The 25,612-nt window shown below is 36.4% G+C and overlaps 1 protein-coding gene across 5 annotated transcripts in view; it reads right to left on the reverse strand.

Moving 5' to 3' along the window:
- CNKSR2 (connector enhancer of kinase suppressor of Ras 2) overlaps positions 1-25,612 on the reverse strand; it is a 296,044-nt gene that overhangs the window by 102,101 nt on the left and 168,331 nt on the right. For 3 of the 5 annotated variants that reach the window (XM_032226611.1, XM_032226609.1, XM_032226607.1), the window contains 3 exons: positions 23,285-23,418; positions 4,740-4,951; positions 1,555-1,644 (listed from right to left, as the gene is read on the reverse strand). In XM_032226611.1, the coding sequence (XP_032082502.1) occupies positions 1,555-1,644; positions 4,740-4,951; positions 23,285-23,418 (436 nt within the window). The remainder of the gene's footprint in view (positions 1-1,554; positions 1,645-4,739; positions 4,952-23,284; positions 23,419-25,612) is intronic. The other 2 variants (XM_032226612.1, XM_032226610.1) reach the window with 1 other exon arrangement.

Raw genomic sequence — 25,612 nt, forward strand, 5'->3', positions numbered from 1 at the left:
TGATGTCAAGTTGGTCACACCCACTCACTCACATGCCCTCCCTAGCTACAGCCACCGAACCGGTAGTGAACATTTTTGAAACCCACCACTGCACTAAACTAAGGCGTTAACTTAACTGTATGAGAAGCAATACAATTTCTTCAGTCACAATAGCTTTCTTATTAGTAGTAGCTTCCATTGAAAGAATAATTACAGTAGTTAGGAAAGCATACCGATACACACAAAATGGTATGGACTCTTTGAACATGATTTTTTTTAATAAAGTGCTTTGGGTCTTGAACTAAAATAACACCAATTTAATGACCTCTTCATTTATTTGGTTGGTTGGTTTTTATTAGATATATATTCTGCCTGGCTTTCAAAAGCATCACAGCAGCCTTTTTTTTCAGATTTATATTGAAACATGAAAGAAGTTTGACTTGTTTAATGAATAACACAGAGATACTGCCCTTCCATGGGTTCCATAGCACTTCTGAATAGTTGTCAAAGCATTTGTAATACTAACATAGGAAAAGATGGAGATACATCCTTCTGGGGTCGGTAAAATGAGGACCCAGATTGTTGGGGGGAAATATGCTGACTCTGTAAACCACTTAGAAAGGGCTGTACAGCACTGTGAAGCAGTATATAAGTCTAAAAGCTATTGCTACAGAATGCTTTTTTAACAAGGCCCCACTAATTTTTTCTTGCATTTTTGTTTTAATACAAATAAAATTTACTGATATTTTTTTACTGATGTAAATAGAACAGATTGGCAACAGTAACCACCTGTTTTCCCCCTGCAGATATCTGTACATTATTGCATTTACTTAGCTCTTCTAGAGTATTAAAGTTCTCAGAGAAAATGATTATAACTTTCCACAGTTTATATCTCTAAGTACTAATTCACAACACAGTGCCCTGATCTGAAGGCCCACATGCAGTGTGATGTACTCTATAAATAAAGTGTTTTGATGTGCCGTATCTTCTAATCATTTAAATGAGGGGAAAAAGGATAACCAAAGAGGAACATTTTAAGTGCATGGTGAGAGAGAACATCAATGGAATTTTTTTGTTACGTTCTTCCTGATTCAATATGACACACGCTCTTATAAAATTGGTAAATTAGGAAACAGCAATTTGTAATTTAGGATATTAATTAAATATAAACATCATATATGCTTAAATGTCAACCAAATCAAGTGGGATCTCATTTATTAAAAAGCATCCATGAAAGAGATCTAAAACAAGATGGATGGATGACATTAGCTAGTATTGTGGGCCCAATTAACAAAAGAGAGCTCAGGACTTTATTGGTTGGAAACATGTGGAAGAGTCCTTCATCCTGCAGACAACGGCTAAAATGATGATTGTGGTGATGATCAACCAAATATATTAACAAGGCATTTTTTTCAAATCTCTGTATATCATAAAAACTGTTGAATAGTTAATGTAAATATATAGTTAAAGATTATCTATTATCTATCTATATAGTTAAAGATTATCTATTGGAATGAATATTTCTAATAAATAATCAAATAATGCTATGCATAATTTGTAACCAGAATTACTTACCTCTCCTGCTGTCTCTTTTTGTTTTACTAGGTTCTTCATAATCCCCTACCCAGTTATATTCTACCGGCATAGATATAGGCCTTAATTTCCCTGCAACAAAATAAATCAGATTGCTTGGACTTGAGCAATACTTGGGGCAAACTTGCAAAGTTAAGTTGTAACTGAATTTTATTCAGGCACATGCATAAAATTTGATGTGATTTAATGTCATCAAGTGGATATTTTTACAAATCTTTTACTGTACCTACAAGGACAAAAATCCCCTCAATTTAATAGACATATCAATTGTTCAAAATCATCTATGTTGTTTTTCATAACTTCCGTATTTTTTAATACATTTGCATGGAACATGGTCATACATATATGTCAGCATGAATCAGCATCCAATACTATGGATGAAAAATATGTAACCATTCTAAAAGGAATCAGAAAAGAATTTGAACCCTACATTTAATTTTTTGTTCAGCCTAACTTATAATTGAATTCTAAGGGAAAAAATTCAAAAAATAATTTTGATACTTTGTCCAGTTTTCTCTGTTATTCCAGTCTTATTTCATTCAACATTTCCCTCCTCTAATAGAAATTGAAAACAGACCAACCAATAAATAAAACAAGCATATAGATCAGGTATTTTTATCATACATTTCTAGGAAATGCCTTACTTTTATCAGTGGCTTGCTTGATTTTTAGGCTAATTACCTCTGTACTGAAAAGTTAACTATCTTTTGATGTAATACATAGGGATATTTGCATGAGATATAGAAACAAATTTCCAATTTTGTAAAATTAAGGGTTTTCTTTTCTTTTTTAAAACTCTTATCCCTAATGGAATAAATGTTTCTCTTTGAATCAAAATAATAAAATTTAGTACTTAATAGGAATGGCTTTCATTGAATTCTAATCATATGTTTCTCAGTATAAATTACTGTTTTTTAACTTACAAAAATGCTAAGCTCATTCATCATATGTTAGTGTAATAGTTCAATCTTTTCAAAATGGATTACATCATTATTAAGGATATGGTAATATTAGAGCTGATAATTAAAGATGAAAGCAGAGCAATAGTTTAGAACTTAAAAAGCACAACTGAAATTGGATGCATCCACCTTTTCCAGATGCTTTATATTACATTCAAATCTTCTCATCTTTAGGGCAAATAAATTGAAAAAATGTATTTCAATACGATATGATTAACTTAAGACCCACTGATTAAAATGAGTCTACTCTTTGGATAGACTATGTTAGGTACAGTACCTTGGTTTGTATTCAATGGTTTTAGATACTTAAATCAGAATTTCTACTGCTTGTGAAATTTTTATACAAATTGGCAGAATTTTAGTTTTGTTTTTGTAAGCCATACACAAACCGCTTAATTTATAGCTTAATTAATTTGAGCATTGCTGTAGCTCCAAATCACAAAGGAAGTAATTGCTTATTTTCTCATGAAGTCTTAGATATTGTTACAAATGGTATGTTTTTCAATAATTACTACTGTTTTAAAAATAAAATTGAAAGATCATATAGTACAGTCAACAATTATAAGATTTGTTTGCAAAAAACATAAATAAAAACCACCACAATTATTTATTTTTCAGTGTTAAAACAGACATAATTAGATAGTCCAATAGTTTTGAGTTCTGTTTCTACAGACACATATTTATATGTTTAAAAATACAGATAAGATTAATAAGCCTACATTTTTATAAAAATAGTAAAAATAACTTGTTATCAAAAACAAATGGACATTTGAAAAGTTAATTGTAGTAGTCAAACATTTTGTAAGCAAATTCAAGAGGATTTATGTTATATGACAGTCAGAAAAAAATATAGTTTGGTATGACATGGCAAAACTGATATCATTATTACAAATCCTTGCATATTATGAATATCAAATCAAAATCTGAATATCCTGAAATGAAGTTACCAAGTAATCAGTATAGAGTGTGAGAGAGCCAACTTGGTGTGGTGATTAAGGCACCAGCTAGAAACTGGGAAATTAAGTTCTAATCCTACTTTTGGCATGAGCCCAGTTAGAGGACTTAAGGTCAATCACTCTCAGCTCTAGGAAGGAGGCAAGCCACTTCCAAAAATCTTGCCAAAAAACTGGAGGAACTAGCTCACACAGTTGTCTATCCAGGATGTTCCCAACCTAAAGGGAATTATTATTATACATCACACAGCCAGCCAGATGATTAGACTGGATTTGGCATTTTTATCCATCTATCAAGACCTTCCCAAGGATCTGGGATTATTACATTTATTGTACTTCCTTACTATGCTATATTTTTGTGTGCCACATGGATTTCTGAAATAATTAAGATAACTGCAAAAAATAGAAGTTCATTTATAGAAGCAGAATATTTCCATCTGTTAATAATGTTAAGAGACTGTTGATTCCCATATACCAAAATAATGCACCCACAAACAAGCAGGAGGTCTTTGCATGCTTGAGGATTTAACAGATTATCCTCTTGCACAAAATCTCTCTCTTTTTAGACTGATATAACCAGCTTTTATATCTGCTTCTGAGAATAGAAACTGCCCTAATGACCCCACCTGGTATTAATCTGGAGAGGGACAGTGGCAATAGCATTGGAATTGTTTTCCTGGATTTTTTTATTACATCAACCATGTTTATATCCATAATAGGACTGAGTGGAAGCAAAAAATAGTCTATTAGAATCATTCAATGGACTTTTATGTTTCTATTTATCTATTTGTTCTATCTGTGCAATGTTTGCAAATTAAGTCAAAACTTTAAAAAGTCCAGATGTAGTCTGAAATTGAAATTACAGCATACAATTATATACAATTATAATTTTCCATTTTTAATTTATCTAATTAAATAAATGAATGCAACTTTGCACAAATGAAAATGGAAGCTTATGCAAATTAGTAGTGCTCAAATATTCATCAACTTTCATTCACTTTCCTCCTTAGCTTCGAACCAACCTAAAACTGTCAAGGATTGTATTTCAATGAACAATCCTAGGTCAATTCAGGTTTCAAAAACTGACTTCCGCAGCTGGGTTAAATTTAATGAAACACAAAAGAGGAATAAAGTGAGAAGTACATGATAACTTTTATAGGCATAAACAATGTTTATATCTTTGGGATTGGAAATATGTAACTAGAAACAAATCTAAAAAAATAGCTTTTAAATAATTAATAGTATTAATACATACCATATGTTGGTGTGCTTTCTCTTCTTCCAGAACTACTTGTTCTTCCTTTTTCATATTCATAACAATACAATATGGCATCTTCTTCAACAACATTAAAACACTTTCGATACTCTTGGTCGAGAAATGAATTTGGAGATTCAGATCCTTTATGTACTGGCTTTCCCACTAGGTGTCTTCCAGTATCATCACATGGAAGGTTCCCCTTCTCATCTCTGTAAGAAATCATATTTTTAGATGCTTACAAATCGAAAATGATTGTTACCACTTATACTGTGCTATTTTATTATATAAATATTGCACAATTTTTATTAACATTAAATTTCAGTAACTCCTATTTAACCTATGCTGAAGTTGTTTATTACAAGCAGTCAGGAGATTAAAAGTTTTAAGACTCCTGAGAAGCAAATAATTCTGTTTAGACTTGTTCTGTACCTTGGAATTTTTCAATGGCAAGTATTTGGAAGGATTGTACAATTTATGTTGCAGTGTGAACCCAATAGGACCTTTTGATTTGTTTAACAAGGTATATGTAGAAATGGTTGCTGCAATCATTCACATTATACTATGAGGAACTTATTTGCCCTTTGGAACTTGTATATGCAGCATACTATAGTATAATCAGTAATTACAGACAAAAAGACAGCTCCCCTCCTCATGCCATCACTCTGCTAAACAACTAATTCCCACAACACTGTCAAACTACGTATTAGGGCTGTATTGCACTCTCATGTTTTCTATTACCTATTCCTTATTTATCTTCTTATGACTATAACTTTGTTACTTGTATCTTACAATTTATTTTGTTTTATTTAGTATCCTAGTACGATTTATGTTGATTTATTTAGTACCCTTTTATTATCACTGTATGTCGTATCTTGTGGTTTATGATGAAAGTATTTTATGATTATAATCATGATTTATCACTTGTTGCTTGTATGTAAACTGAGAGTTATGCACTGGGGACAAATTCCTTGTGTGTCCAATCACACTTGGTCAATAAATAATTCTATTCCTGTTCCCATTCCTATTCCTGTCCTATCCTATCCATATTCCTAGATTATCCCTTCTGGCAACAAGTGTCTTACAGATTCACATCTAAGAGGATTAATACCGTGTTTCCACAAAAATATGACCGACCTCAAAAACAAGCCCTAGCGTGATTTTTTGGGGGCTAGGCCTAATATAAGTCCCACCCCAAAAATAAGCCCCAGTAAAGGGGGTGGGCATGGCCAGCACAGGAGACAGACTTTTCCTTCCCTGGTCACCTCATGGAGGTTCAGCTGCTTAATGGCAGCCCCGCAGATCAGCTGAGCCAGCAAGTGCCATGAGCTACCTGGAGGTGTTTCCGGTGCACTCTACCCGTGGTACCAGGCAACCTCGCTGTCAGCATTCCAAGTAATGCACACATAGCTAACAGAACTCCAAAGCAGGTAAATTAGTTGAAGAACAGTTTTATTTGGAGATATCATATTGGCATAGACTGGTGAAAACCAACTGTGAGAATTTTCACCTAATTAAAAAGTGAAAATTCCCCTTTCCCCCAAACAATGTCACATTGTCCAATCTAGGTGCTGGCTGGTTGCCTGGTTATTTCTCTCTTCCTCCCCTCTCCAGCCAGCTATTGGAATGTCCTTGATTAAAAGGAGAAACTATTTTGTTTTGGCTACAAAACCCCAGTTATCTCTATTTCCCTCTCCCTATCCCTCAGCTCCAGCGTGCAACACTGAAGCCCAAAAAATGGCCTCGGTGAGGCGAGGTTCAGGGTTGACCCTCGCAGCCAAGGGCTTGTTTCTTCCTCCAGAACCACCTTGTGGCTGGAGCAGGAATGGACCACAGTTTGTGCTTCACCAGGCCTGAAGCTCAGATCTTGCTCAGACTGCTGCTACAGTAAAGCAGAAAGCTGTGCAGCACGTTGGAATAGGCTCCCCCTCACACATGCCAAAAATCCTCATTCCACACATTTTTGGCACAAGGAAAAGATGATCAGCAAGAAAAGGGGAGGTATTTTCCTGCCGATCGTCCTTTCCTTGGGCTTCCCTGCATAGATGCACATCCCCAGTGTCAACTCTCAAAACACCTTCAGCTATGTTTACTTTCATTTTGTTTCTCAGTACCACTCTTGGGGGCAGGGAGGAGTCAGAAAGTATTGGAATGTAGTGACTTAACCTGCTAGATAAAACATCGACCTGACTCAGCCTGAGAGCCAAGGTCATGGCAACTAATATCTGACACCAAGGGGGAAGCTGCAGCTGGACTGATTGGTTAACGTGACCTAAGACACCTGAGGGGGGTGGGAAGTTTCTATTCTTTTAACTACCCTAAAGCATGGGAATTACTTAGAGTTAGTTTCAACTTTCTACATGCCAACATGATGTACTCAATAAAGAGTTTGATTGAAGCCTCAGTCTTGATTTGATTGAGTTCATCACTTGAAACCATGACACCAGGATTGCAAGGCTGAAGGCTTCATGGGAAGCATTTTTGGGATGTGCGTCTGTGCAGGGCTCCCCAAGGAAAGGACAATGGGCAGGAAAATAGGGGGGATTTCCCTGCCGAATCATCCTTTCCTTGGGGAACCCTGCATAGGTGGATATTCCAAAAAATGCTCCTTATGCATCTTTGGCACACGGAAAGGACAATCAGCAGGAAAATTGGGGGTGGGATGTGGGAAGTTTTAAGAGTTGAAATCCACAAGTGTTAAAGTGGCTTGCCTTGGATGCTCCTGCCTGGCATCGGGTGAGTCATCCCGGAACCTCTGAACCACCGCCAGCCTGCCAGGGCTCTTTTGTGAGCAGCTGCTGGTGGAGCTATGCCACCTATGGTGCCTCACCCACCACCATCTATGGGCTGCTATCACTGGCCTGCATGCCTACTTGGTGCTGCAGGCACCGGGTGTCAGCTCCGGCTGCCATTTGGGGTTGGGGGCAACTGGGCCAACTGCCAAGACTCATCCTTACCAGATAGAGATTTCCCTCCTCCACAAGCAGTCGAGCTGAGAACTCTACAAAGCTCTTCATGATTGACTGCCGGGAGGTTTCCACTGAGAACATTCCAGAACTGATAACTGACTGCGAACGATCCATGATTGATTGCCAGATAGTTTTCACTCTGGGTCACGAGGTGATGGGTGTGTGCATGCATGGGGGTGGGGTGGGGTTTAGCCTAATTACCAAGGAATTATAAAAGGTGGTGGGGAGCACCAGGTGTTAGCTCTGACAATTTATTCATTGCCTTGGGTTTTATTGGTCAGTTCGTGCCGAAGGAAGAAGATAAACTGCATTTTCAAACCGTCTCCGTCTTTGTTAGTTTTCATTAACCCTTCGGAACCTGTCACCGGGCTTACAGCTACACTGAGCCCGGCGCTCTTCAGACCCTTGAGGGTGCTGCAGCTCTCTTGCAGGTTGTGTCTGTGGTAGGTCCAGCGGGAGGTAGTGGAGGCTGCTAGGTAGATGCCAGGGCTTGGCATGGGCTGAACCAGGCCGGACAGAGGGTGAGATGGCTGCAGAGCCCCTACAGGTGAGGCAGATGCTGAAGACAAACAGGGGTTGCCCTGTGCCTGATTCACACAGCCAGTAAGAGAGCTGCAGCACCCACCAGGGCCCAAAGAACACTGGGCTCAGTGTAGTTATAAGCCTAGCACCTGCAGCACCGAATAGGTGTGCAGGCCATTGTTCAGCGACCCAAAGGTGACAGAGGGCGAGGTGGCACAGGTGACATGGCTCCACCAGCAGCTGCTTGCAAAAGGGCCCTGCTGGCTGGTGGCGGTCTGGAGGTTTTTGATCTGGGATGACTCACCCCACACCAGGCAGCAGCCCAGCAGGGCGGCCAAGAGCAGTGCTGTCAGGAGGGTGAAGAGCCCCTGTGAGGCTAGCAGCACCATGGGGAGCCACTTGGTGGCTAGCATGGCACCCATCACACCTGAGAAGTGTCCCAACAGCAGCTGGGCCAGCAGGCAAAGAGGGTGGAGGCTGGGCATGCTGAGACCTTGGCCCATTGCACTCGTGGGCAAGCAGACGGTGGGATAGAGAGGGTGGGGTCAGCGGGAGCTGTGCTCTCACTTCTGCTGGTCCCTGCATTCACCGCCTCGTGCACTTAAAAAAAAAAGACCTTCCCGAAAATAAGCCTGAGTGCTTATTTTCAAGCCCAAAAGAAAATAATACTATTTATTTTCAGGTAAATATGGTATCTTCATTTTCTTTCTTCATTCGTTGTGTTCTATATTTATCTTTCTAATCAGATGAATCAAATCCTGATATAGCAGTAATATTCAGAAGATTTTTTAAATGTTTTTTTATTTTATTTGACATTTTCGAAGCATTAAAAATCACAATTACACTTTTACAGCTTTCTGTTATCGGTATTTCTTTTTTCTGATTTCGGGTTTTCCATTTTCCATTCTCCATTCTACTATCTTATACATATTCTTCTTTGTTTCATACTTTCTCATTTTTACAATATATACATCTATATACTATATTTCCATCTCTATTGCTTTCTAAGTATATGCCATCTCTTTTCATTGTGTTTGCTATGTGTTCCTTATGCATTGATTTTACATCTCTTTTCGAGCTAGTTATACCACCTGTTCCATATCGTGTAGTACTCTGTTTCCTCTCTATCTCTTAGTTCCATCATTAGTTTGTCCATATCTGAGCATTCTAGCACCTTTTTTATGATTTCTGCATTTAGGGAATGGTTTTTTGCTTCCAACTTTGGGCAAATGAGATTCTGGCAGCAGTAATTATATGAAGCATTATATATTGGATATCCTTAGTAATATTTTTTTATTATTCCTAGAAGAAACAGCTCAGGGTTCATGTCAATTTTTTGTTCTATTATTTCTTCTAACCATTTTTGAATTTTTGTCCAGAATTCTTTGGCTTTTGGACATGTCCACCACATATGACAGAAGATTCCCTGTTGGTGGTTACATTTCCAACAGATTGGAGATCTATTTGGGAACATTTTGGCCAATCTCGCAGGGGGTAAATGCCACCTATAAAACATTTTGTAGATGTTTTCCTTATAGGATGACAACATTGTCAATTTATAATTTTTCCCCATAATTTTTCCCAGTGCTCCAATTCAATATTGTACCTGAAGTTTTTAGCCCAAATTATCATTGTTTCCTTCATGGTTTCCTCCTCCATTTTGAATTTTAAGAGACAATAGTATGCTTTTGTAATAATTTTTTCTTCTGTTCCTCTTACTATTTTACTTGTTGTTCATTTTGAAATCCGTACTGTTCTCAATTCTTTTGTATCTTGTTAGAATTTGTAGATATGGCCACCAGCCTAATTCAATTCCCTGTAATTTTAACTCCTGATTTGTTTTAAGTTTTCCTTGCCCATCCAATAACTCCTTATATTGCAATATCCTATTCAAATCCATGGTTCCATGGCTTCCATGGTTGATATCCATCTAGGAATTTTCGTGTAGAAGTTTCTTTTGATTTTCATCCATATTTCAAGTAAGGCCCCTCTTACCTGATGCCTCTGGAAATATTATGGGCTGTACTCTTTCCCTCCCAGATAAAAGCATGCCAGCCTAGCTATAAATCATGGCCCTCTGTTGTGTCTCAGCAGAAACCTGTGAGTTGTTTCAGGATGCAGGATAATGAGCAGCTGTTGCTCATTAGGGTCTTCTCCTGCAGATAAAAGACTGATGGTGCCACGCCTTAGTTGCAGAAGTCAACGTTCGTCATTTGTTTGTTCATGAGTTTAGTTCCGTTCCTGTTCGAGTTAGTGTTCATGATTCAAAGAGGCACTTGGATAAGTGATTTGCTTTCTGTAAACCTGGTTTGCTGTAAGAGTTTTGTTTTTGCATTTGCTGTGTAACTTTTTGCCAGAGACTTTATCTATGTTTACTTTGGGCTCGCAGCCAGCTTGAGCCGGGACTGATAAAGATATTTCCTTTGAAGTTCTGTCTGGCTGTCATTTGTGAACAAGCAAGGGGGGGGGGTGTCAGAACAGCCCTCTATCGTCAATATTCTTTTTTTTTTTTTGAGTACTATCCATTCTTTGAGCCATGTTACCACTGCTGCCTGATAGTAAAGCTTCCAATCTGGGACGCCAAATCCTCCTTTGATTCTAGAGTCCTGTAGTAATTTTAATTTTATCCTAGCTTTTTTCCCCAGCCAAATAAATTTTAACATTATTTTATTTAGTTCCATGAAAAAGTTTTTCCCTAATTTTATTGGTATGGTTTGGAATAGAAATAATTTTTTTGGTAGAATATTCATTGATATGGTCGCACTTCTAATAAGCAATAATTGTAATTTAGCTCAATTTTCCAAGTCTTTCTTATTTGTTGTAGTAATTTTGAATAATTGTCTTCTTTTATAGTCGAACATTTAGCTGTTAGCCAGATTCCAAGATATTTTACTTTTTTAACTATTTGCATTAACAATATTCTCCTAATTCCTCATTTTGCCTTTGTGTAAGATTTTTAGTAATTATCTTTTTTTTAAGCCTGCAACTTTACCAAATTCCTCTACTTCCTAAATTAATATTTTCTCTGTTTCAAGGGATCTTCTATTATAAAAACCATATCATCCGTGAATGCCTGAATTTTGCATTCTTCTTTTTTTAATTTTTAACCCTTTTATTTCCTCTTTTTCCCTAATCCGTGTTAATAAAACCTCCAATGGGAGGATAAATAGAAGAGGAGATAGTGGACAGCCTTGTCTGACCCCTTTATTTATAGTGACTTTGTCTGTTAGATCTCCAGTCACCATTATTTTAGCTGCCTGGTTTGAATATATTGCCTTAATCATTCTAAGGAATTTTTCTCCAATTTCATAATAGCTAATTGTGTAATAAGAAACTGCCAATTTAAATTATCAAAAGCTTTTTGCGTGTCTACCAATACTAATGTTAATTGTTTCTCTGGATGTGTTTCATAGTATTCTAATACATTCATTATAATTTGTATATTATTTCTTAATTGTCTCTTGGGTAGAAATCCATTTTGATCCGAATGAATAATTTTATTTAATATTTTTAAGTGTTTCGGCAAAAATCGTCATAAATATTTTATAGTCAACGCTTAGCAGCGAGATTGGCCTATAGTTTTGGATCAATTGATCATCTGTTTCTTCTGTTGGAATTAATGTTATAAATGCTTCAGTCCATGAACTTGGCATTTTTGCTTGTTCTAATACTTCATTGTACAATTCTAACATGATTTCCTCAAAAGTTTCTTTAAATTTTTAATATATCTCTGCGGGAATCCCATCTGGTCCTGGTGATTTATTGGTTTTTTGGTTTCTTAATTGCCTCTTTTATCTCTGTTAGAGTTATTTTCTCATTTAGCGTTTCTTTTGCTTCCTCTGAAATACTTGGTAGGTTTCTCTCTTGTAAATAATTTTGGAGTTCTTTTTCTGAGATGTTTTCCTGACTGTATAGAGTTTGAAAAAAGTTTTTGATTATACATTTTTTTCTTTTATTTTATGGAACAAATTCCCATGTTCATCCTGTAATTGCTGTATTAACTTTTTTCTTTCTTCAATTTGTGGGCCATCCATCCACCTGGTTTATTTGCTGTTTCGAAATAGTTTTATTTCGCCATTTTTATATTACGTATAGTTCTTCTTGAAGTGTTAGATTGATTTTATGTTTCACCAAATCTTTCTCTTCTTTGATTTTAGTATTTTGTGGTTCTTTCTGCAACACAGTCTCCAACTCTTTAAGCTTCGCCTGTAATCATGTTTGCCGTTTCCTTTTTTCCTTACTTCTTCTTGCCGTATATGCTATTGTTATACCCCACACATAGGCTTTTGTGGTATCCCATAGGTTTTGTAGTGTTGTTTGATCTTTCTTGTTTTCCTTGAAGAAAATATCTAATTCCTTATCCGTCATTTATATATATGATTTTTCTTTTACAATTCTATGATTTAGCGTCCATCATAATTTTTTCCTCTGACCTTTCCATTTTACCATTAGTGGATTGTGGTCTGCCCATGTATTTGGCAAAATCTCCATATCTTCTATGCTATTGATCAATCCTGGGTTCATCCATGCCATATCTATTTGAGACCACGAATTGTGTGGATGGGAAAAGAAAGTGTACTGTCTTTTCTTTGGATTTATCTGTCTCCATGCATCCCTTAAATTTAATTCTTGCACCATTTCAAAGAAGGTACTCAGTAGTTGTCGTCTTTTCTTTTTATTCTTCTTTGTATTCCTATAATCTTTTTTTTTTTTAAGGTTTGAACTGTTTTATTTCATTTTCATTTTATACAATCACTTATATACTGTGCAATTAAAAAAACCAATAAACACAACTCATCTTCTATTTCACCATGGAAAACCAACATAACACTTCAATCCTCCATACACCCTTTCTTCTCCCCCTCCAACTTTCATTTCTCCCCTCCAGCATTCCCCTCTTCTACTTCCCCTCCCCCTCAGACATTCCTTTCTCCCCTTCCCTCCACCTCACCCTCCTTACATTCCCCTCTCACTCCCTCTCTGCTCCTCCCTCTTCTCTCCCTCTACTCCTCACTTCGGTGTATTTCTACTATTCATTAACCTATTCGATTTGTATTTTACACTAAAATTGAAAGAAAAGAAGAAAAAAAGGAAAATAAAAGGAAAAGAGAAAAAAAAGAAAAGAGAGCAACAGTATACAAGTGCATTCTTGTTATTTTAAAAATTAAAGCTATATTTCCCCCCTCCCCCCCTCCCCCCAGTAAACCCCCTCCCTAACCCCCTTCCGACTTCCCAGGTCCCATACCCGGCATAGCTTTTTATCAAACACAGTCTGGAGTATATTAAAATCAAATAGATTAAAAATTAAAAATTAAAAGATAAAGGAAAAAAGAAAGGAATAAATAAAAAAAACAAAAAAAGGGAAAAATCAATAAACTCTCTACATTGAGCTCAGCTTCCCATCATTATTAAAACTTAAACAATGTACATCATTCCTAATCTTGATTAATTTATTACTTGCAGGGTTTCAAATTATATTGAAACCGAATAAGTTAATCAGATGGAATTCTACTCTAGCTAGGGGCCTTATCTCTTTATCTAAATATCTGTCCAATTCCAAACCTTTAATTTGTCCCTTTTACCTCCTTCTCTATAAAGCAGTTTCTCAAATACTTCTCTCAGTTTCCTTTTCCAACTCTTCTCATCCTACCTCACCCGTGTCCATATATATATTTTATTTTCATCCGTACTCCTCTCATATTTGCTCCGCCTTCCTGCACACTCCCTGGATATATCCTTCCAAACATTATATTCAAATAACAGTTTATATAAAAATCAACTTACTTTCTGACTCAAAATAAGCTCTAATTGAACCTTCACTACCCTCCTGTCTACACCAGGCGTCCCAACTCTATTCAACCTAAACCACAATCCAGGAACATCCCGATCTCCACCCTCCTCACCCTAGAAAATAAATCATAAACAATTTATATAAAAGTTCAGAGTTATCCATCAAGTCTTTTTTTAAGTCCCATACAATATATTTTCCGAGGAAATCCGCATCACTTCTTTCAGCCTTAATGTCTCTTTATCGGTATACAACTATACCATTTTATACAAGACAGAAGTCACAAAGTATTATTCAAGTTAAAATTAAGCAAATGTTTTGGAAGCATAACTAAATCCTTGTTCTTTGCTCTTCTGCCCTTCCGGAGGGGGAAAGCGATACCTCCCGCCTTGTAGTTGTGTGTTTTGTTGTTTCTCTTCTACTTCTCCTTGTCTTTCTCCAAGTCCGGGTAGTTCAGGAAGTCCCGCCTTTAGGATCTTATAGTAAAAGTCTCGAGCTTCCCAAACAGAGTTGAGGCGATGTTTTTGGTCATCAAATATAACTGTAATACCAAATGGCACCTCCCATCTGTACTGTATCTGATTATTTCTGAGTTCTTTAGTTAGAAAAGCATAGTCTCTCCTGGCTCTTAACATTTGGGGTGGTATTTCTTTGAAAACGATCAAGTCCTGTCCATCAATTCGCAGCCTGTTGTTGTAAAACTCTTGTAATAATCGCATTTCTGGATTCTCTTGTGACAAAATATATAATTATATCTCTCGGAAGCTGTCTCTGTTTTGCTGTCCACGAATTATGGCGGTAAATTTTTTGGATCTGCCAATCAAAGTTGAGTCCCGGGCTTCCCACCAAACGACTGAAAGCCTCAAAAAAGGTCTGTTTAAAATTCTCCTGTTGATTTTCACGCAATCCCCTAACTCTTATTGCAAACGCCGTCTTTTTATAATTTGTCATAACAAGTTGTTTTTCTGCGTTTTCAACTTCCTGTTGCAACATTTCAATTTTAGATGTCAGATTAGAATTAGCTTCCTCTAAAAGCTCCAGTTTATCTTCCATTCCTGCAATATAATCTGTCATTACAGTTATGACCCCGATCATATCCTCCTTCGTTTGAGCAATCTTGGCATCAAGCTTGTCACATAAGTCCGAAATAAGTTGCTTCATTTCCTCTCTAAATTCTTTAAGAGTTTCAAAAAGAAATTCTTTCATTAACAAATCACCAGTAGAGGGCGTAGAAGGCAAGAGCTGCGGCTTTATAGCAATTGCTTGGGATGTATTGTTAAAAAAACGTTTAGACTGCTTAGATTTGGGAGCCATTATAAAAAGGAAACAAACAAAGTCTCTGCTCACCTTGATTTAAGATAAAATACTTTCAATAAACTTTTGGCAATTAATAAAGAGAAGTCTTCAAGAAAACAGGGCTGATTAAATATATCATATATCAAATGCGGAAGCTATAAAATCGCCATTTTGAAAAGCAGTTAAACAAAGGAGTTTTTTATAAAATTGAAGCTGGTATTTTGAATAATAATAAAAAGGGTTCTCAGGAATGGTCGCTGCTTGGATTGATTTTAAATAACTTAGCTGTGAACTACAAAGAGGATTCTAACGACTGAGTTCCTCCCTGCTTCTTTCTTGCCTGAAAGAAGAGATATCTATCGATCTTATAGATATACGAACCAGAACTCTGAGGGCAGCTCCGTTGAGCCACCGGCGATGGCAGGCTCCTTCCCCCGGAAGCCCTATAATCTATTTTGTTGTCTGCCACCGCATTGAAATTGCCCATTATACAGACATTTTCTCAATCTGATTCAATTATTTTCTTGTGTAATTTATTATAGAATTCTTCTTGGTTTATATTTGGAGCATAAATTGTCACCAGCAGAATTCTTTTTTGATTTGCTGTTATTTCCATCATTAAAAATCTGCCTTCTCTATCACTAAATATTTTCCTCAAATTTAACCAATCTTTTATGTATACTGCAATCCTTCTTTTCTTATTTTGTGCTAACGCCAGATGTAGCTTTCCTAATTTGGGCATTCTAGAATATTACCATATTTTTCTTTGATATGGACCTCCTGTAGGCAGACAATATCCACATTCTGTCTTTTGAGTCTTGTTAATGTTTGTTTTCGCTTGGCCGAATACCATTGGTGTTCAAGGATATCATCTTTATTTCATCTTCCATCTTATTTGTATGTTGATTTTGGTCCTTTTCTTATTCTTGTCTCGGTTTGTGTTCTTGTCCTGGCTCCTTCTCTCTCGTGTCGTTGTTTTCTTTTGGTCCCTTATATCCTGCTCTGTAAGTTTTTCCTCTGATGTCTGTTCTTCCTGACTCTTATTTTCTGCTTCCTCTCTACTATCTTGTTCATCTTCTCCTATTATATTGTGATCATAAAACTCATGTGCCTTTTCCAGAGAGTCAATACAGATTTTTTTTCCTGCCAGGTTATTAGCATCCCCTCAGAGATAAGCCATCTAAACATCACTCTATATTTGAGCAATTGGGTCGATAGGAAATGGTAGTTTCTTCTCTGTTCCCTTATCCATTTTGGTATCTGCTTTAGCGTTATGATTTCCTTTTCTTTATAGACCAGAGGCTCTTCTCTTGTTTTCCTGTAGACTTCGTCTCTTGTCTTTTTTCTTGTAAATCTTACATGCATCTCTCTTGGAAGTTTGTGTCTGCGTCCATAGTTTGTGTGGACCCTATATGTTTTGCCCAAGTCATTTCCACTTGCATTTTCATCAGTGTCTCTCTGGATTAATGTTAGGGTTGATTGCATGCTCTGTAGATTTATAGTGGAGCCTGACTTCTCACCTCCTAGCACCTCTACTGAATGTGGTCCTGATGGGGATGTTATTGTCGCAGTTGTTTCCCCCCCTATTTTGGTAACTGTGGTGGTTGTACTCATCATTTTAATGTTTTTTAAAAAGTTTTTCCACAGTACCATATATCCCCATTTTTCCCCCTTTATCTTTCTTTTTTTGTGTGTGTCTCTACCTCACTTCCTCAAAATTCTTCTACCTAGTTCAGTAACTATTATTGGTGACCACAATATAGAACACCCTATATTATAATACAACTAATACTCTATTTATACAATTGATCAATACAATTAATAATCTAATAATAATCTAATGATGGCCTAACAGTTCTGACTACTAACATAAACAGTGATACTAATCTTAATCTAATTGTAATTAATCTAATTTATAATCAGTCTGTGCGATTTTTTTACAGCAGCTGAGTATGTGATCAACTGTTTCATCAGCTTCTTTGCAAAGTCTGCATTGGCATCATCAGAGGATTTTTCGATTTTGGCAATAATAATAATAATAATAATAATAATACTCCGCCGTTGCCGGTTCCAAGCCCGGATGAGAAAGGAGGAGGGTTGGGGTCAGGTTGGCAACTGGCCCCATAAAAAAACCCCGCCAACCCATACAATATGGTGAAAAAAACGAATAAAAATTTTATACCGCATCGGTCATCGCGCGGGTTAACAAGGGCCGTGGCGGATGTTGGGGTCCCTGGACATCCGTCGACAAGTGGGCTACAAGTGGACCAGCCAACAAAACGACAAAAATATAGTGCAGATGAAAACCGTGCCATAATGGCCTGTTACTACAACTCAGAGCCAGAAAAAAGAGGTTATTTAAAGCGAATGTATGAATTATGGAAAGAACAATATCCAGATTCAAATGTTAGTGAAAAACGACTAGCAGATCAAAGGCGATTTATTATACGGAATAAAGTGTTTAGTGAAGTTGAACTTCAGGAAATTCAGGCAAATTGCAAAACCAAAAAAACAATATCATAAGCAGAAATAACTGATATTCAAGACACAACTAAAGACATTATAGTAAAACTCCCAGAAGAAACTTTCGGGGAGGAAATAACATCACCACCACTAGAACCAGTTATCACTGAACCAATAAGATCATGGAGCATTTTCTGCTTAATGAGGAAAGGCAACCTTTACCATCACTAAAAACTGTGCCTAAGAAAATTTTGGCCCCTATCATGAAAATGGTTAATGCAGTGTTTTCAACAATTGAATCAAGATCCATCTTGGAAACGAACCAGTTAATGTACAGCACAGCTGTAATAGTCACTAATGAACTAGGCATTAAAATCAAAGTACCTAGTCACACAACAGAAAAAGCATCAAAGCCAAAGTGGAAAATCCGATTAAAACAAAAAGTCAAAAAATTAAGGGCAGATGCTAGAACATGCATGAGCAACGGCTTAAAAACAACAAAATCATAGATCGGCTAATCAGAAGATATAGATTGGATACAAGAAACATCAATGAAGCTGCAGGGATTGTAAAACAGCAGATAACAGCAACAGCTAGAAAAATTGAAAGATATGAGGCACGAATCATCCAATATAAACAAAATCAGCAATTTCGATCAAACCAACGGCGTTTTTATCAAAGTCTTAATGTGAATGGTGACACCAAAAGTGAAAAACCAGAAAAACAGGCCACAGTTGAAATCTGGAAAGAATTGTGGGAAAATGCAAATGACTACAATAAGGAAGCAAAGTGGATACATGACTTTGAGAAAAGCATTGGCAACAAACAAATGCAAGTATTAGAAATAACAACTGAGATGGTCAAAAATCGAGTAAAAATGGTAAAGAATTGGACATCACCTGGAAAGGACCAATTACATGGTTTCTGGCTCAAATATCTGACCAGTTTACATGCAATATTGGCCAGGCAACTGAATGAAATTTTACAAAAGGGCCAAATTGATGAATGGTTGACAACTGGAAAAACATACTTGATTCAGAAAGATGCAACTAAAGGAACAACACCTGAAAACTACAGACCAATAACATGCTTGCCAACAACCTTCAAATTACTCACAGGCATTATTGCAGATAACATAATGGATTATTTGGAAACAAACAACATCTTGCCAGTAGAGCACCGATATTTCAATGCAGTTTGGCATGGAAAAATGTGCCACTGTATCCATAAAAAGAGGCAAAATCACTGCATGTGAGGGAATTGAAATGCCCAATGGCAACTAATTAAATGCAACGAAAATGGAGCCTACAAATACTTAGGCATTCTGCAGTTGGATAATATCAAGCATGGAGAAGTAAAAGCTATTGTCAGGCGAGAGTACACCAACAGAGTTAGGAAAATTTTGAAATCTAAATTGAATGGTGGAAATACAATCAAGGCCATAAATACCCGGGCAATACCAGTTATAAGATACATAGCTGGTATAGTTAACTGGACACAAGCTGATTTGGAGATTTTGGGCTGAAAAACCAGGAAACTAATGACAATGCACTACAGTGTACATCCACATGGTGATACTGATAGACTACACCTGCCCCGAAAATCAGGTGGCAGAGGATTATTACAAGTGAAGCAAACAGTTGAAGAAGAAAAACATGCACTGGCTGATTATTTAAAAGAAAGTCAAGAACATCTATTAATCGAAGTAAAGAACAAAAAACTACTGAAGGCCCAACAGACGAAACAAGAATACAGAAAACATGTGATAAAATCAAGAATGGAGAGTTGGCAGAACAAAGCACTGCATGGCCAATTTCTGGAAAAAATAAAAGATAAAGTAGACAGTGAACAAACTTGGTTATGGTTAACAACAGGTACATTAAAGAAAGAAAGAACAAGCGCAAGAACAAGCTATCCGCACAAATGCCATTAAGGCCAAAATCGAAAAATCCTGTGATGATGCCAAATGCAGACTTTGCAAAGAAGCTGATGAAACTGTTGATCACATACTCAGCTGCTGTAAAAAAATCGCATAGACTGATTATAAATTGCAGCACAATTCAGTAGCACAAATGATCCATTGGAATTTGTGCAAAAATTATAATATTAAAACAGCAACCAACTGGTGGAAACATCAGCCTGAAAAAGTCACTGAAAATCAGATGGTCAAGATCTTGTGGGATTTTCGCATACAAACAGACAAAATACTGGCGCATAATACACCAGAGATCACACTGGTTGAGAAATACCAGGTGATAGCAGGGTAGCTGAGAAGGAACATGAAAAAATCGCAAAATACCAGGACTTAAAAATTGAAATTCAACGACTATGCACAAACCAGCAGTGATAATTCCAGTGGTAATTGGCACACTGGGTGCTATTCCAAAAGCACTGTAATTACATTTAAAACCGTTAAAAATTGACCAAATCACAATCAGTCAAATGCAAAGAGCCGCACTGCTTGGATCTGCACGCATATTACGAAAATACATTATGACGTCCTAGGCCCCTGGGTGGGGCCCGACTAGTAACCAATGCCAAATCCGGCGAAACAACTGGCCGCTGTGATACAATTGTATAATAATAATAATAATAATAATAATAATAATAATAATAATAATAATTATTATTATTATTATTATTATTATTATTATTATTATTACTGGCGCATAATACACCAGACATCACACTGGTTGAGAAAAATAAGGTCACAATCATAGACATCGCAATACCAGGTGATAGCAGGGTCGCCGAGAAGGAACAGGAAAAAATCGCAAGATACCAGGACATACTTGATTCAGAAAGATGCAACTAAAGGAACAACACCTGAAAACTACAGACCAATAACATGCTTGCCAACAACCTTCAAATTACTCACAGGCATTATTGCAGATAACATGATGGATTATTTGGAAACAAACAACATCTTGCCAGTAGAGCAAAAAGGCAACAAAAGAAGGAGCAGGGGCACAAAAGATCAGCTTCTAATTGATAAAATGATAGTAAAAAATTGTAAGAACAGAAAAACGAACTTGAATATGGTCTGGATTGATTACAAAAAGGCATTTAGCAATAGCAATAGCAATAGCAGTAGACTTATATACCGCTTCATAGGGCTTTCAGCCCTCTCTAAGCGGTTTACAGAGAGTCAGCATATTGCCCCCAACAATCTGGGTCCTCATTTTACCCACCTCGGAAGGATGGAAGGCTGAGTCAACCCATTTGACTCACTGCCACATAGTTGGATCATAAAATGCTTAGAAACAACTGGCATTAGCAAAAATATTACATCCTTTACTGAAAAGGCGATGAAACAATGGAGAACTGAGTTGGCAGTAGGGAATGAGATCTACGGAATGGTTAATATCAAGCGAGGAATTTTCCAGGGTGATTCACTTTCACCTCTTCTCTTCATCATCGCAATGATCCCACTATCAGTAATCTTAAAAAAAATGAAATTAGGCTACCAAACAGCCAAAGAAGCTGAAAAAATTTCGCATTTACTATATATGGATGATTTGAAACTCTATGGAAAGTCAGAAATAGAAATCCAATCATTGACAAACACAGTCCGAGTATTCAGCACCGATATTTCAATGCCGTTTGGCATGGAAAAATGCACCACTGTATCCATAAAAAGGGGCAAAATCACTGCATGTGAGGGAATTGAAATGCCCAATGGCCAACTAATTAAATGCAAAGAAAATGGAGCCTACAAATACTTAGGCATTCTGCAGTTGGATAACATCAAGCATGGAGAAGTAAAAACTATTGTCAGGCGAGAGTACACCAACAGAGTTAGGAAAATTTTGAAATCTAAATTGAATGGTGGAAATACAATCAAGGCCATAAATACCTGGGCAATACCAGTTATAAGATACACAGTTGGTATAGTTAACTGGACACAAGCTGATTTGGACATTTTGGACCGAAAAACCAGGAAACTAATGACAATGCACTACAGTTTACATCCACGAGGTGATACTGATAGACTACACCTGCCCCGAAAATCAGGTGGCAGAGGATTATTACAAGTGAAGCAAACAGTTGAAGAAGAAAAACATGCACTGGCTGATTATTTAAAAGAAAGTCAAGAACATCTATTAATCGAAGTAAAGAACAAAAATCTACTGAAGGCCCAACAGACGAAACAAGAATACAGAAAAGATGTGATAAAATCAAGAATGGAGAGTTGGCAGAACAAAGCACTGCATGGCCAATTTCTGGAAAAAATAAAAGATAAAGTGGACAGTGAACAAACTTGGTTATGGTTAACCACAGGTACATTAAAGAAAGAAACAGAGTCACTAATCCTGGCTGCGCAAGAACAAGCTATCCGCACAAATGCCATTAAGGCCAAAATCGAAAAATCCTCTGATGATGCCAAATGCAGACTTTGCAAAGAAGCTGACGAAACTGTTGATCACATTCTCAGCTGCTGTAAAAAAATCGCGCAGACTGATTATAAATTGCGGCACAATTCAGTAGCACAAATGATCCATTGGAATTTGTGCAAAAATTATAATATTAAAACAGCAACAAACTGGTGGGAACATCAGCCTGAAAAAGTCACCGAAAATCAGATGGTCAAGATCTTGTGGGATTTCCGTATACAAACCGACAAAATACTGGCGCATAATACACCAGACATCACACTGGTTGAGAAAAATAAGGTCACAATCATAGACATCACAATACCAGGTGATATCAGGGTCGCCGAGAAGGAACATGAAAAAATCGCAAGATACCAGGACTTAAAAATCGAAATTCAACGACTATGGCACAAACCAGCAGTGATAATTCCAGTGGTAATTGGCACACTGGGTGCTATTCCAAAAGCACTGGAATTACATTTAAAACAGTTAAAAATTGACAAAATCACCATCAGTCAAATGCAAAAAGCCGCACTGCTTGGATCTGCACGCATATTACGAAAATACGTTACGACGTCCTAGGCCCCTGGGTGGGGCCCGACTAGTAACCAATGCCAAATCCGGCAAAACAACTGGCCGCTGTGATACAATTGTATAATAATAATGAAGGACCCTTTTTAACAAGCAAATAAGTTTGTTCTATTATTTAATATTTGAATATTGTGTCCACTAATCTAACTAATCATTTTGTTTTTCACTTTCAGTTCCATATATGTGTATTGAAACTTTTTTTTAGTAGATGAGCTAGCTTTTTAGGGAGGAGTAATATCCGGTTTCAAATAATGCAAATTCAAAGAAGGCAATGTATTCTGAAATCACAAATGTGTATTTTACTGATATAATTTGTCCAAAACCAAGCACCAAAATATAAAAAGGAATTAAGATGATATATGGATTTTGGATACGGAATGTTTAATGAATTGTTAATGCCTTTCTTCTTTTACTTATATAGTACTGCTATGGTCATAATATAGTAATGATGGTTTCATATCCTGTTCCCCCCTAGATATGAATCACTGTACGTTCTTATAACCCTGAGTAAAATTAAGAGTATAATCAATTGTGATGATTCACCTGGGAACATAAGGCTCTGCTGGAGGTGGTGGTATGTAGAGGTCCTGGAGGGCTGAGCTGTCTCTTTTAGTAGGTGTGCTGACAGTACTGGAAGGTGTTGCCACGCTGCTTGTAGGACTTCTAGATACAAGTGGCTGGTTAAAACAAAGCAAAATTATTTAAAGTCATATCTATGTCACAATTTTTATGTTACAAGAAATTAAGCATATATAATCTCTATATTGGAAAAAAGTGATATTAATAAATTAAGAAACATCAGATTCAGCTTAACTGGGGAGAACTTTTCAATATTGTACATTTTGAACTGCTGCCCTTCTCCATTTATATGTTGCAGATTTCCTGTACTGGAACATATGTTCTTCATGCCTTAAAATCAAATCCAATATAAATTGATCTGTAAGTACTCTCAACATGACATATTTTGATTTTTTGACTTAATAGAAATCACATATTAAAATATTGTTTTACCAATATTATACTTTATGTTCTTACTATCATTTAATTACTCTATCTTAACTTATCTTTACTGACTCCTATCTTATCACTAACTTTCAACTACATCATTATTTATATTTCCCTATTTCTTATTTCTGTCCTCTAACCATTTACAGTATACCATTTTTCCCAAATTAAATTATATTCTGATTCCTCCTTTCCTTGTATTTCCTTCATCAATTTGTCCATCTCGGCACATTCTAAAATCTTTCTTATCACCTCTTCTTCCTTTGGTACTGCATTGTTTTTCCGATTTTGGGCCTATATAATATGTAGGATTAGATACAGAATTTCTCTGCTATACTTTTTTGTAGTTATACCTAATAGAAATATTTCCAGCTTCAGTCTATATGATCCCCTGTTATTTCTTCAAGCCATTTTTTAATTGTGGTCCATAATTTTTTTGCAATCTCCCATGTCCACCATGTATGGTAGTAAGTCCCGTATGATTTTTTGCACTTCCAACACATCTGTGATATATTTGGAAACATCTTTGCAAGCCTCACAGGAGGGAGGTGCCATCTATAAAATATCTTGTGCTGGTTTCCTTGTATGCTGCCAACATGATCAATTTCAAATTTATTTCCCAAAGTTTCTCCCATTTCTCCAGCTCTATATTATACCCAAAGTTTTTTGCCCACCTTATCACTGTTTCTTTGACAACTTCATCTTCCATTTTATACCTCAGCAAAAATGTGTATATTTTCCTATTCAATTTTTTTCTCTGTGCTTTGTAGTTTTATCTAGTTCATGTTGCTCCAACTGAAATCCATACTTTTTGATATCACTATTATATCTGGATTGGATTTGTATGTATGCAAGCCAATCTATATTTACACCCTGGTCTTTTAATTCTTGTATGGTTTTCAAATTCCCCAGGTCTTTTATTAAATCTTTATATCTCAGTAGTTTATCCATATCTATAAAATTTGGGTGTTTCAATGCTTCTCTTGTGGATAGTCAATTTGGTATTTTAGTATAGTGGTTATTTTAATTTTTTTGCCAAATCTGTAACAAAGCATTCCTGATTAGATGTCTTTGAACATATGTGTGGGATCTATTTTTTTCATCCCAGATGAATGTGTGCCATCCTACCTGCAGGTCATGTCCTTCTAATGTCAAGATTCTCTTATTTTTTAACACTATCCATGCCTTAGCCCATGTTAATGCTGTTGCCTGATAATACAGTTTCCAGTCTGGGAGCGATAAGCCTCCTTTTTCTTTACTATCCTGTAGTAGTTTTAATTTAATCCTGGGCTTTTTGCCCTGCCATATGTATTTTGTCATTAATTTATTTAAGTCATGGTAGAATGATTTCACTGGTTTTATTGGTGTATCTTGAAATAAAAATAGTATTCTTGGTAATATGTTCATTTTAATCATGCCTATGCATCCAGTGAGTGACAGTTGCAATTTTTTCAAATTCTCTAAATCTTTTTTATTTGTTGTATTAGTTTGCTGTGATTGTCCTCCTTAATTGAGGAGCATTTTGCCAATAATCAGATTTCTAAATATTTAAATTTCTTGAGTACTTGCATTTCAGTCTTTTCCTCCAATTCTTTCTCTTGTTTTTTCATGATGTTTTTTGTTATTATTTTTGTTTTACTTTTATTAATTTTTAAACCCGTCACCTCCCCGAATTCTTCTATCTTCTGAATTAATTTAGGTCCTGATTCCAATGATTCTTCCAATGTGAATACTAGGTCATTGGCAAAGGCATGGATTTTATATTCTTCTTTTTTAACTTTTAGGCCTTTTATCTCCTGATCTTTTCTAATTTTGGTTAGGAGTGTTTCTAACGTTAGAATAAAGAGAAGTGGAGAGAGTGGGCAT

The sequence above is a fragment of the Thamnophis elegans genome, chromosome 11 (genome assembly GCF_009769535.1).
Source record: "Thamnophis elegans isolate rThaEle1 chromosome 11, rThaEle1.pri, whole genome shotgun sequence".
NCBI classification, from domain to species: Eukaryota; Metazoa; Chordata; class Lepidosauria; order Squamata; family Colubridae; genus Thamnophis; species Thamnophis elegans.